Source organism: Haliotis cracherodii, unplaced genomic scaffold (genome assembly GCF_022045235.1).
Source record: "Haliotis cracherodii isolate W230 unplaced genomic scaffold, xgHalCrac1.p SCAF_7, whole genome shotgun sequence".
Classification (NCBI taxonomy): domain Eukaryota; kingdom Metazoa; phylum Mollusca; class Gastropoda; order Lepetellida; family Haliotidae; genus Haliotis; species Haliotis cracherodii.
In genome coordinates, this window is record NW_027266330.1 from 26,768,064 (window position 1) to 26,780,945 (window position 12,882).

Genomic DNA, 12,882 nt, shown 5'->3' on the forward strand with positions numbered 1-12,882 from the left:
AAAAAACACCAAAAAACACCTCGCGCCCAAGTATATTTTCAAAAGTCATTGCCTGAGAAACAATTCTTTTATTTTTATAAGCCTTCATACCATAACAGGGTTAATGTTAACCATTGTTCATTCTGAGCTTGTGACGTACCGAGAAGACTCTGACAATCACAACCTTAAAGACAAGATCCGTTTTTTGAGGTCACTTTACACATACACATCTTCAAATATGACATCACCGAGGTCCTCCTCGTCACTGCCCTGTGGAATCTCGATTATGTTGGGTTTGCCATTATGATCCTCCAGAGATTCAGGATCACTGATGGATTTACTGTTGTGATCGTCCAGACATTCTGGGTCATTGATGGGTTTGCCGTTGTGATCCTCTACAGATTCTGGGTCAAAGATGGGTTTGCCGTTGTGATTCTCCACAGATTCAGGGTGAGGATTGGATATTGGTGAAACTTTAGTCTTAGGTTTATATTTTTCTGAATTTTTCTTTTTGTGACTTTTATGTTTATGTTTTTTATGCTTTTTGGACTTTTTGTGTTTTGTTTTAGAATCACTACGATGGGACTTGCTTGTTTCTGAATCACTATCACTGGAGCTATCTGTGTTTTTAGCTTTATTTGTTCCGTTTGATTCAAATGCTGACTGGCCATTACTGGAAGATCTAACATTTTCCATGGAATGTGACGGTGATCTCGACCTGTGACTTTTTGATCGTGACGTCCTTTTACTTGATCTTGATGGAGATCTAGAATCTGATTTGTAATGTCTCTTAGTGTTTGCTTCTGGTGAGACTGGAGACCTTGACTTACGAAGTTTTGACCTTCTTGATTGTGGTGACCTTGAGCCAGACCTGTGTCTGATTGATCTAGATGGGGATCTAGATTTGCGACTTCTTGACCTTGACCTCTTTCGACGTGACCTTGATGGAGACCTTGATCTGGATCGGTTTCCTCTTTTAGATTTTGGTGACCTTGACCGTGACCTTGACCTGTCATGCCTTCTACTTTTGTATCTATTGTCATAACTATGATCCCGACCATCATGATCAAACCTGTCTCTGTGTGAATAACGATCCCTTCTGTCAGACCCATACCGATGACGGCTATCCCTTCTGTCTGAACTTCGATGGTCTCTCTCAGACATTTCATAGTCTTTATCCGCCAGCCAGAATTCATTCCCAGGGTTCCTGAATACATGGAGGAAGTTGCAAGATTTTCCCTTTGGACACCTCTTGACAAAAGCCAGACCTGAGGATGAATAGTATATATTCAGTATATATTCCAGTATATATTCATACCAAATAAATGTAAATGTGATATATTTCGTTTTTTTGTTTGTTGAAGGCTGCAGTCAGCAATATTCAAACTATAACACACAAACTATGTCCCACTATCCTGGTGTGACGACAAATAAATCATTAAGTAACTAAGCCTAAGCACCCGATCCAGTTGATCGCCTCTTACGAGTGAGTGAGTAAATATTGCTTTAAGACGATCCAGCAGAATTGCAGCTATTCAAGACTATGCCTCTTACAACAAACATACCTTACTGGGGAGCAATTTTAACCAGGAATCCCTGATGAGGTGAGGTGAGGTGAGGCGGGGTGGGGTGGATTGGGGTGGGGTGGGGTGGGGTGGGGTGGGGTGGGGTGGGGTGGAGTTGGGTTGGGTTGGGTTGGGTGGGGTGGGTTCGGGTAGGGTAGGGTTGGGTGGGTTGGGTTCGGGTAGGGTTGGGTTGGGTTGGGTTGGGTTGGGTTGAGTTGGGTGGGGTTGGGTGGGGTGGGGTGGGGTTAGGTTTGGTTTGGGTGGGGTTTGATATCACCTTCAAGATTATTGCACTTACTGTGTGTGAGTGTGTCTGCTTGTAGTGGTGCGGACATGCCAGTTTGCATAGTGCTAGCCCTCTGAGATACCATACTGTAGTTTAACATGATTACCCCACTCAGCCACAATATACAGAATTCAAGCCGACCAGTCCTTGTGTTAGTCCCTTACTGCGAGCACCGGGCAAGGTAATGGAGCACATGATCTGTACAGCTCCACACAACAAATGCTGGGGAACACTGTGTATCAAGGGTACCCCACAGCTGAAACTGGGGACTATTCTACTATGTCAAATCTAACAAATCAGTGTCTTGTACAGTCACAGTTGAATTGTGAGTAACACTGGTTGAATTTGAACAGGTCACTACTCACGCAAGAACGTAGGTGTTTTATGTGTCTTTATGGTGAAAAATCAAAATGCCATAGCCGTAAAATTGCTAGATAGAGTTTGTTACATGTGTTACATAGCAAAGTAGTTGGGACTATTGAAATAGTTATGTTATGGCCATTGATATGTTAATTCTGTGTTGTTTTGTCTGGCCCAAAACACCTGTTTTGTTTGCTTGTTTGTTTGTTGTTTAACGTCACACTCAATATTTCAGCTATATACCGGCTGTCTGTAAATAATAAAGTCTGGACCAGACAATCCAGTGATTGACATCACAAGCATCAATCCACGCAATTGGGATACCATGATGTGCATCAAGCAAGTCAGCGAGCCTGACCACCCGATCCTGTTAGTCGCCTCTTACGACAAGCATGGTCGCCTTTTACGGCAAGCTTGGGTTGCTAAAGACCAACTGTAACCGGAATCTTCACAGGTCATTAATTCCGTGTTCATCATAACCACGCTCTACTGTAATGACTATCTTGTACGACATGCTGACTGACATACCACATATCGCTGACTTCCACTTGGCAATGTTGATGAAGATACAAGATATCTGACGGCCTCCGTACCACCGGCCATTGAACTTGACAAAGGCCTTCTGAGCATCATCCTCGCTAGGAAATTAACAGCAGTTATCAAGTGATACAATACTACTATACTAACGATCAAAACATTTGTCAGAGCTTGTGTTCAACACAGCTAATGTCCAAAAAATGTAACAAACCAAAAATATATCGAAAACATAGTAAACTGCCTTACCAATTACCATTTTCAACATGTTCCTAATTGTTTCAGCATGTTCAGCAACAGCTTAACAATGGCAGACAAGACAAATTCCTGCTGAAACTACTTAAATTTCATATCTTGCTGTGTTATTCTTGAGTTGCTCAAGTCTACATTGAACAAAGTCATCAATATTTACCACTTAGTCACAGGAGCTGGTGCAGACACACCAAGCATCATGATGGGGACAAATCTGGGATTCAAACCCACCCACTGAGCCTTGTTCCACAGTTGGTTGGTTGGTTTGTTGCTTAACGTCTCACTCAGCAATATTCCAGCTATATGACGGCGGTCTGTAAAATAATCAAGTCTGGACCAGACAATCCAGCGATTGACATCATGAGCATCGATCCACGCAATTGGGATCAATGACATGTATCAACAACCAAGTCAGCGAGCCTGACCACCCGATCCCGTTAGTCGCCTTTTACGACAAGCATAGTCGCCTTTTACGGCAAGTATTGGTTGCTGAAGACCTATTCTACCCGGGAATCTTCAGGGGTCCAGCAATATCATGGCGGGGGACACCAGAAATGGGCTTCACACATCGTACCCATGTCGGAGAAATGGACTGTCAAAGGAGCTGGACAAGCAGCACCTACCGTCTGTACTGGACATAGACATTCCCCCGCAGATGTGGCTCGCAGTTGCAGCTGACCTTGAACTGTATGACCCGACCCATACTGCGGAACTCCGGCAGCACGTCGTTGTAGAACTCCATGAAGTTCTCATACAGCTCACTGTCATCATACTCCAGAGCCAGATCTGTGGAGAAAAGCAGCGGATTATTGTCTAAGTAGACACAATTTATGGTTGGTCGGTTGGTTGGTTGGTTTGTTGTTTAACGCCGCACTCAGCAATATTCCAGCTATATGACGGCGGTCTGTAAATAATCGAGTCTGGACCAGACAATCCAGTGATTGATAGCATTGGGATCAATGACATGTATCAACCAAGTCAGCGAGCCACAATTTATGGATAACAACTTCTTTAACTACTGTAAAGGCGACATTTCAGTATAGATCCTTACAAGGTTGTCAAGCAATTCTGTGCCCTCAAGATTTGTTTGTTGTTCAGCGCTGCACTCAGCAATATTACAGCTGGACCAGACAATCCAGTGATTGATATCATGAGCATCGATCTACGCAATTGGGATACAATGACATCCAACAAAACAAGTCAGTGAGCCTGACCCCCCAGATCCTTTTTGTCACGTCTTATGACAACCATAGTCATCTGTTACAGTTGCTGAAGACCTATTCTAACCCGATTTTCAAGATCTTCGTGCCTTAAGAGAGTTGAGACTATCACAAGGCTATCGACAAAGCTTCCCATGTTATACCTATGAACAGAACAAATGAGAACTCTCACCTGTGTCATTCTCATCCACCAAGCTCTGCTCCAGGCGGAAGTTGGCGAACATCCCGGGCAGCATAATGGTACAGCTGGACTCAGGGTATGTGTGTGACCGCGAGCACCTGGGGCAACAACACACACATAACTCCAGGATTATGAACAATCAGTTACCATTGTCTTGGTATTGTGATGACTAATTTGTGTCTTATTTTTTTTCTGTGATGTAGTTGCTGAGTGTCTGTCTGGAGAGCTGCTTTTAGCAATATTCCAGCAATATCACGGTAGGGGACACCAGAAATGGGCTTACCCTGCTTGGCTCTTGGGATAATGGGGCTAATACAAGGACTCAAACTGCGGCATGGTATTTCAGTGGGTTAGCACTATAAAACGGGCATTGATGATGATGATGGTTTGTTGTTTAACTCCGCACTCAGCAATATTCCAGCTATATGATGGCGGTTTGTAAATAATTCAGTCTGGACCAGACAATCCAGTGATTGATACCATGAGCATCGATCCACGCAATTGGGATCGATGATATGCATTAACCAAGTCAGCGAGCCTGACCACCCGATCCCGATAGTCGCCTTTTACGGCAAGCATGGGTTTGCTGAAGACCTATTCTACCCAGACGTAAAACGGGCATTAGTCCAGACTTGTACAAGCATGCACTTGCACGCACATACACACAGAGACATCTCCAAGTCTACATAAATCTACAGTAATCATTCCACAAGCCAATCTGCAAGTCTACATTAATCTACAGTCTCCAAGTCTACATAAATCTGCAGCAATCACTCCACAAGCCAGTCTGCAAGTCTACATTAATCTACAGTCTCCAAGTCTACATAAATCTGCAGCAATCACTCCACAAGCCAGTCTGCAAGTCTACATAAATCTGCACCAATCACTCCACAAGCCAATCAGCAAGCCTACATCATCTACGGCAGTCATTAACCAGTCAACATCTTCACTAATCATTCTCTAAGTAACTCGCAATCCTCTCCCATCAAATGTCTTCTCTGTAGCAAGCTGTACCGTTCAGCAAATCTGCAAGCCCCTGTCTTCATGAAGAAGGGGCACTCGTCCCGGTCCTTGCCGTACATCATGGGGGCTATAGGGTTGTGCCAGGCATCCTGGAACACAATACACCAGACTTGTCTCAGAAAATGTAGCAACAATGAACAAATAGATATAGTTCCTTATTGATTATACACAAAATTACACAGAAAAAAATAACACTAGTTGCAATATACCGGTAGATACCAACTGAAACAATATGCAACCAAGTTAAAATATTTGTCACAAATCTTTGTCTGCCTTATATCCTATTAGTGTAGGAGTGAGGGAGTGAGTATGGTTTTATGCCGCTTTTAGCAATTATTCCAGCAATATCATGGCGGGGGACACCAGAAATGGGCTTCACACATTGTACCCATGTCGGGAATCGAACCTGGGTCTTCGGCGTGACGAGCGAACGCTTTAACCACTAGGCTACCCGACCGCCCCCTATTAGTGTAGGAAGTATGGCTGTTAATATGGTAAAGCAGACTTAATATGGTTTCAAAATAATCTGTAATAATGTGTCATAAGAGAACAATTTGATAGTCTTCAACTTCATACACCAAATTTAATTATAACAAACACCCAGCAGCACCTGCAACCTCTGACCCATGCTTTGTGAGTGAGTGAGTGAGTATGATTTTACGCCGCTTTCAGCAATATTCCAGCAATATCACGGCGGGGGACACCAGAAATGGGCTTCACACATTGTACCCATGTCGGGAATCGAACCCGGGTCTCCTGCGTGACGAGCGAACGCTTTAACCACAAGGCTACCCGACCGCCCCGACCCATGCTTTGTAACACACACTTTTTCAAGTCTTGGCCTCAACCATTTGTTCTTTTTTGTAGCCACCAGAAAAAGAAAATGAAACTGAATGTGTAAGATCCCAATGGTTTCGGGTTCAAGTAGCATGTTACCTTGTTGTCACTGGCTGTCGCTTGTTGAAGTAGTTGAGCCTGTGGACACCACACACCACGGACAGTGAAACAGAGAGCATGTCATGTCTACATGATACCAGTGTTAAGTCAACTTTCAGCAATGTTTTTTTGTATTGTTTGTTTGTTGTTTAACGTCGCACCCAGCCATATTCCAGCTATATGACTGCGTTCTGTAAATAATCGAGTCTGGGCCAGACAATCCAGTGATTAATATCATGATAATCGATCCAAGCAATTGAGACAATCCAGTGATTGACATTACGAGCACCGATCCACACAACTGGGATATGATGACATGCATCAACCATGTCAGCGAGCCTGGCCATCCGATCCTGTTAGTCGCCAGTTGAGACATGTACAGTCCCATCTTAAGACAAGCATGGGTTGCTGAAGACCGATCTCATTAATGGCAGGTATAATTGGCATCTATCATGGTTGGAGGCGCCAAGATGTCAGGCACTGAACTGTTACACTGATGCCAATGATGGTTGATGAGCTTAATGGGTCAATACGATAATTGATGATCAACAGTAATTACAAAGATTCACATCTATCTGAAGGATCTAACTGTTAGTGCCTTGGAAAAGTTACTGCCAAAACGTGTTTGGAAAACACTTCAAATTTCACTGAAAATTGAATTATAAAAAAAAAGAAGAACTTAATGATGTAATGAACGGTGAACAGTGTTTCCCCCTGTCAGCAATATGACAGCTACATCGTGGAGATATGTCCTGAGCATCAATACTATCATGCACCAAACAATCCAGTGGTCGAAAGTGTGAGCAAAATACCATCTGTTATATCACTAAATGACCCACAATCAGCCATGATGGAGCTGAGTGGTCAGGTCGGCGAGCACTGAAGACATCAACTGTGACCACCCAAATCTGATCGGGGTCAGCTGATACAAGCAGGGTGTGCAGGGGGCGACACTGCCCCCCCCCCCCCCCGAATCCCCACAGTGTCATGGAACATTGTGAGACACAACAAAGTCAACATATGATAAAAGATACAACATTCTTGAGAAGAACTTGAGAGAGATGTGTCCCTGTATAAATGTACTGACGTTAAGGAAATGTTGAAAGCATCTGACACAGAACTACTTCAATATCATGAACATGTATTCATTTTCACACGGTGCTCCACTAAGGATACTCTGGTAGTGAACCCGGGGTTCAGGGACCGTATCACAACACGTGATGACCAAGTATCCGTTCGTGCATACCACTGTGAACGTTTGTATCGGATCCTACACCATGCTACACAGTAAAATAAACATCAATTTCATAAAAAAACATTTTGTGTCAATCTTAATGAAGATTTTGCAAAAGCCCATTTATAACAAGGGTTAGTTTTAAGTAGAATGAGGTGAGGTGAGGTGAAATTGGGTTTAACGTCGCGTCCAAGATTATTGCACTTATATAGCGACGTGCATGCACGTGTATGTGTGTGTGTGGCTGCTTGTACTAGTCCGGACTGATGCCGATTTATAGTGCTAGCTCACTGAGATACCATGCCGCAGTTTAACATGAATACCCCACTCAGACACAGTATACTGACTCCGAGCCGACCAGTCCTTGTTTTAGCCCCTTAATGCCGAGCGCCAGACAGGGTAACAACAAGTACAATCTTTTAACGTCTTTTTGTATGACGCGGCCCGGGATCGAACCCTGGACCTTCCGCTCTCCGGGCGGACGCTCTACCACAGGACCACGGAGGCGGTCTTTAAGTAGAATGACAAAGTTTTCAGATTTAGAAAAACTTCAATAATTGTTCTGAAAATTATTGAAAGGTTTGTGTGTATGAGATAATGCGTTTCTCTTTTCAACAATTTAAAATGTTTGACTTTGTGACGACAAAAGTTCTAAACAGTATATTAAATACTGAAATAGATGTTGTATGCTGGTAACCTAGCCTGGCAAATCTGTTACCCAAATAAACTGATTTGAAAAAATATTTTATTTGATAGACTTTTCGACATTTATATAATATTTCGATTAGTTCTCAATTTGAGTGTGTCTAGAAGACCCTTGTCATACCTCCTTCTTTCACTCCCATTCTAACAGTGGCATAAGAGACATCAGTTAGGCGTAATGCCTTCAAAAGCTGCTTATTGTTTTGCATAACACAAGAGGATAACCGTGGCGATGTACTGTGTGTAGGATATAGAAAGTCCACCAGGGTTTCGCTCCACGTCACCTGTTTCTCCTTCTTCTCTCTATCTATCTTTTCCCTTTCCTCTTCTTCCTCCTTCTCCTTCTTCTGTCGCTCCTCCCACTCCTCACGGATCTTTTGCTGTTGGAAGAATTATGTGAAAAGGAAATATGTCATCAAGAAAAAGACAATTTCAAATATGACACAATAACACAATCACACAGGTAATATGATATTTTCTGTTACTGACCCAGAACTTGCCCCCATTCCACTGAGCAATCGTAGCGTGAAGATGATTGCAATCTCATAGCTTAACATTGACATGGCACGAAGATCGCTAGGTGGAGAGGGGTCCTGGGCCTCAATCTGGAAACTACACAAACTAACCTAGTGCAAAGACTGCCATAAGTACCATAATAAACATATTAAAACATCAGATTTGAAAAAGCTGTATGACAATCATTTAAAAGTGTGACACGAGACTCTGATCAAGCACTTCAACATCCTGTGAATTATCAGCAATAGAAACTAACCGCTTAAGTCCACTAGTCCTTCTGATATTAACATATAGTAAAACCCTTAATAATGGCAAATTTCCACTAGTCCTTATGATACCTTAACTACTGGGCAGTTTGGCAAGGACTACAGGATGTGCCAATTTCTAAAGCTGATTATACCTCCACTTCCAGTCTCCGCTCTACTTCCTTCTTCTCTCTCTCCTTATTGGCCAGCCATTCTTCTTCTGCTTCCTTCTCTCGTTCCAGCCACAGCTGATGCTGCCGTTGCCTCTCCTCCTCCTGGGCCTGTAGTGCTGCCTCGTCCTCCGACTCACTCAAAGATCCAACTGTAACAAACACCCTTCATTAGCCACACGACCCGTGAAGATCCGGGTTAGAATAGGTCTTCAGCAACCCATGTTTGCCGTAAAAGTCGACTCTGCTTGTCGTAAGAGGCGACTAACAGGATCGGGTGGTCAGACTCGCAGACTTGGTTGATGCATGTCATCGTATCCCAATTTCGTGGATCAATGCTCATGATGTCAATCACTGGATTGTCTGGTCCAGACTCAATTAAATACAGACCGCCGTCATATAGCTTGAATATTGCTGAGTGCGGCGTTTGACAACAAACAAACAAAAATCATTAGCCCCACACAAGTCCTGTCCATAACTCAGCCTCACAAACTTACCAATGTGTCCATTGTATTTATTAAGTTCATGTAGCAATTAAAACATGAAAGATATGGAAAGCATGTTCAGCAACATTCAAGATGCAAGGATTTCAAGCTGAATCACAGACAGGGACACCAAGATTTGGTTTCACACCAAGTTGGGAATCAAACCGGGTCTTCAGTGTGATCAGTTGACGCTTCAACCACTGGTCTACATTACCATACCATCATAGAGCTGGAATTATGCGGAGTGCTGTGTTAGTGAATAAACAAAAAGTGCCTTCAATTTAGTGACGCTAGAATATGTAAAAGTTTCAGAAAGGCTCATATTAGAATACACTGAGACCTTGTTGACTCCATCCATTTGATACTGTCCTCAAAGTTGCGACCTAAATTTCAAATTGTCTACTGTCTAAAAATTCAGAGTAGCCAAATGGCTACCACATATGTAAACACAAAAGTAAAGAACAGCTGATCTTCGAAAACATGTCTGCTAATAATTACACTTGCGAATAATTCCTCCTTAAGTCGACAATAAACCGAAATACATTAATATTAATGCAATTAGTATTTTATTTTAGTTGACAATGCTCATCGGATAAGCAAGGATATACCTAGTAACATAATTGCATCCCTGTTCGAGTCAAAAATAACAAACATCAAGTACAGTATCCACTAATATACAATTCCAAAATTAGTGCTATGACTTGTACATATTATAATAGTTATTTGATAAAAGATGATTTCAAATGCTTTTGGCTACCTACAATATTGGCTTGACTTCTTGATCTTACCACTTGCTACCTGGAATAAAAATACTGGTAGCCATACGGCTACTTGACCAAAAATTAAACTTTGAGGCCTGTGATACAGTGCTGAAGATTGTGTAGCTTTATCATGTTTATCGTCCCTGAAAGTTGTTAAGAAGGTCACAAGAACATTGAGTTCACAACGTTCCACCTTTACGTCATGCAGAACATTGGTTAGTGAGAAATATTTTTTATGTGTATACCTTTGTCATGTGATTTCTGCTGATCTTCCTCTTGTCGCTTTGCTCGTCTTTTCTGTTTGCGCATCATGGCTTTCCACTTTCTGTGACTGTAAACATGGTAAACACAAGACAAATGGAAAAAACCACATACCTAAATCTTGTTTAGATTTTTCAAAGCCTGCTTATATTCATTAGACTTAGAGTCAGGCAGTACACTAGACAGCAACGCCTTTTCACAATAAAAATCATAACGTTGGTTGGTTGGTTTGTTGTTTAACGCCTCACTCAGCAATATTCCAGCTATATGACGGCGGTCTGTAAATAATCGAGTCTGAACCAGACAAGCCAGTGATTAATATCATGAGCATCGATCTATGCAATTGGGATCGATGACATGCATCAACCAAGTCAGCGAGTCTGACCACCCGATCCTGTTAGTTGCCTCTTCCGACAAGCACAGTCGCCTTTTACGGCAAGCATGGGTTGCTGAAGACCTATTCTACCCAGGATCTTCATGGGTCACAAAATGAAGATCCTAGTTCAAAATATTTCATTGCTATGAAATATTGCCAATAAGACATCCACTATTTGAACTCTCACCCCCATGACTATAATTTGTACCCAAATTGAAATCAAATAATTTACAAAGATGTTGAAGTGCACTGTAAATTCTAAAGTGAACCTTGACACACTTTTAGTGATACATGAAAAAACTTATGTCATTTGATGAATGAATGAGGGGCACATATCTACATCTACATCACAGGAGCGAGTAAATCATCCAAGTCTGGGCAAACCGGTGATTGACACAATGAGCACCAATAACCATCATCATGCACGGCGATAGTAAATAGCCAAGTCACAGAGCTCAACCACCAGGTAGTGTGTGGGTTCGAACAGGAACCCCTGGTGTCCCCTGCTGTGATATTGCTAAAAGCGGCGTACTCAGTGACTGTAGTCAAATCCGTGGTTCATAAATGATCAACGGGTTATGAAATGAGCCAGGAATACAAAACGACCTATGGGACACACACTAAAAAGCTACAATATGACCAAGGAATACGAAAATATTTGATGTAGAAAATACTGGGATATGAACATGATGAAAAGACCTGATACCATTAACACTAGATCTAGGCTATCTGCCATCTAAAACAGCCGAATTAACAGTCACAGAAGAATCTTCTGATAGTTCTAAATATTACATAAGTTCTAGGCTACCCCATCTCAAAAAGTCAATTGCCTGTCACTACTCTGTTCAAAATTAGAATTTCAAGTGCGTCATCAACATCACCGGAGCATGTATAGGCCTAACCAAAAAGCATTTTTAAAGGGGAAGTGTACACGCAAAAATCACTTTCTTTCTTTTTCTAAACAAAACGCAATTTTAGAATTAGTTAGTATCTGTGTTTGAAAATATACACTCATTTTTTTTCACAGTGAAAGTAGGAAGCTCACAATAGTGTGAAAGTGATATGCCGTTATGAGGCCTTCGTTTTACGAGCGAAATAGGCCTGAGTTATCCCCCTTAGATTATGACGTAATTGGTGCCAATTCAACTGGGTCCCTGTCTATTCTCAACGCAAAAGATATCAAGGACCAGTTTGCGGTAAAACAACATGGTCTACGACACATTCCGGCGCAGTGGTGTCTCAGCATAACACAATTCTGGCTGGCATCTGAGATGCTAGAATCACAAAACTGTACCTACCCCACGTGAAGCGGCTCTAACAAAGCATGATGACGTCATAATGTTTATCAATTGGCACCAATGACGTCATATTGCAAGGGGCATAAGCCATGGTGTTTTTGTTATGGAAATAGAACACTTGGTAAATGTGAAAAATATGAATCGTTTTAGTGCCAAAAATATGTTAATTAAATATGATGTTTTTATATTTTTGTCTATGACACTTCTATGTTAACACTTTTAATGTGGAAAAAGTACAAGAAAAAATGGTTCATTTCCGTGTGAACTTGCCCTTTAACAATATTCTAACATTTCACTGCATCACTCTATCCTAATTTCTAAGAAGTTCCATTAGCATTTGACGATGTATTCCAGTGATCGTTACCAGACACAAGAGCATGATAAGGACAAACTGTCAAGCATATACCTCATCTTCTGAGTTGGACAGATTTCTGTTGTCTTATCGTTTCTGTTTACTAATGCCATGCTGAAAATTTGTTGCCTAACTGTAGCACTTCC

General features: G+C 42.0%; 1 protein-coding gene across 1 annotated transcript; it reads right to left on the reverse strand.

The window, feature by feature from the left end:
• Window positions 1–12,880, reverse strand: LOC139447087 (U2 small nuclear ribonucleoprotein auxiliary factor 35 kDa subunit-related protein 2-like). The gene is made up of 10 exons (XM_071228245.1): window positions 12,791–12,880; window positions 10,695–10,780; window positions 9,189–9,355; window positions 8,557–8,652; window positions 6,337–6,375; window positions 5,392–5,489; window positions 4,369–4,475; window positions 3,600–3,762; window positions 2,719–2,828; window positions 1–1,247 (listed from the first exon to the last, which is right to left on the reverse strand). The coding sequence occupies exons 1-10, from the start codon at window positions 12,847–12,849 to the stop codon at window positions 196–198; spliced, it is 1,977 nt and encodes a 658-aa protein (XP_071084346.1). The 5' UTR covers window positions 12,850–12,880; the 3' UTR covers window positions 1–195.
• Between the last annotated feature and the right edge of the window lie 2 nt (window positions 12,881–12,882).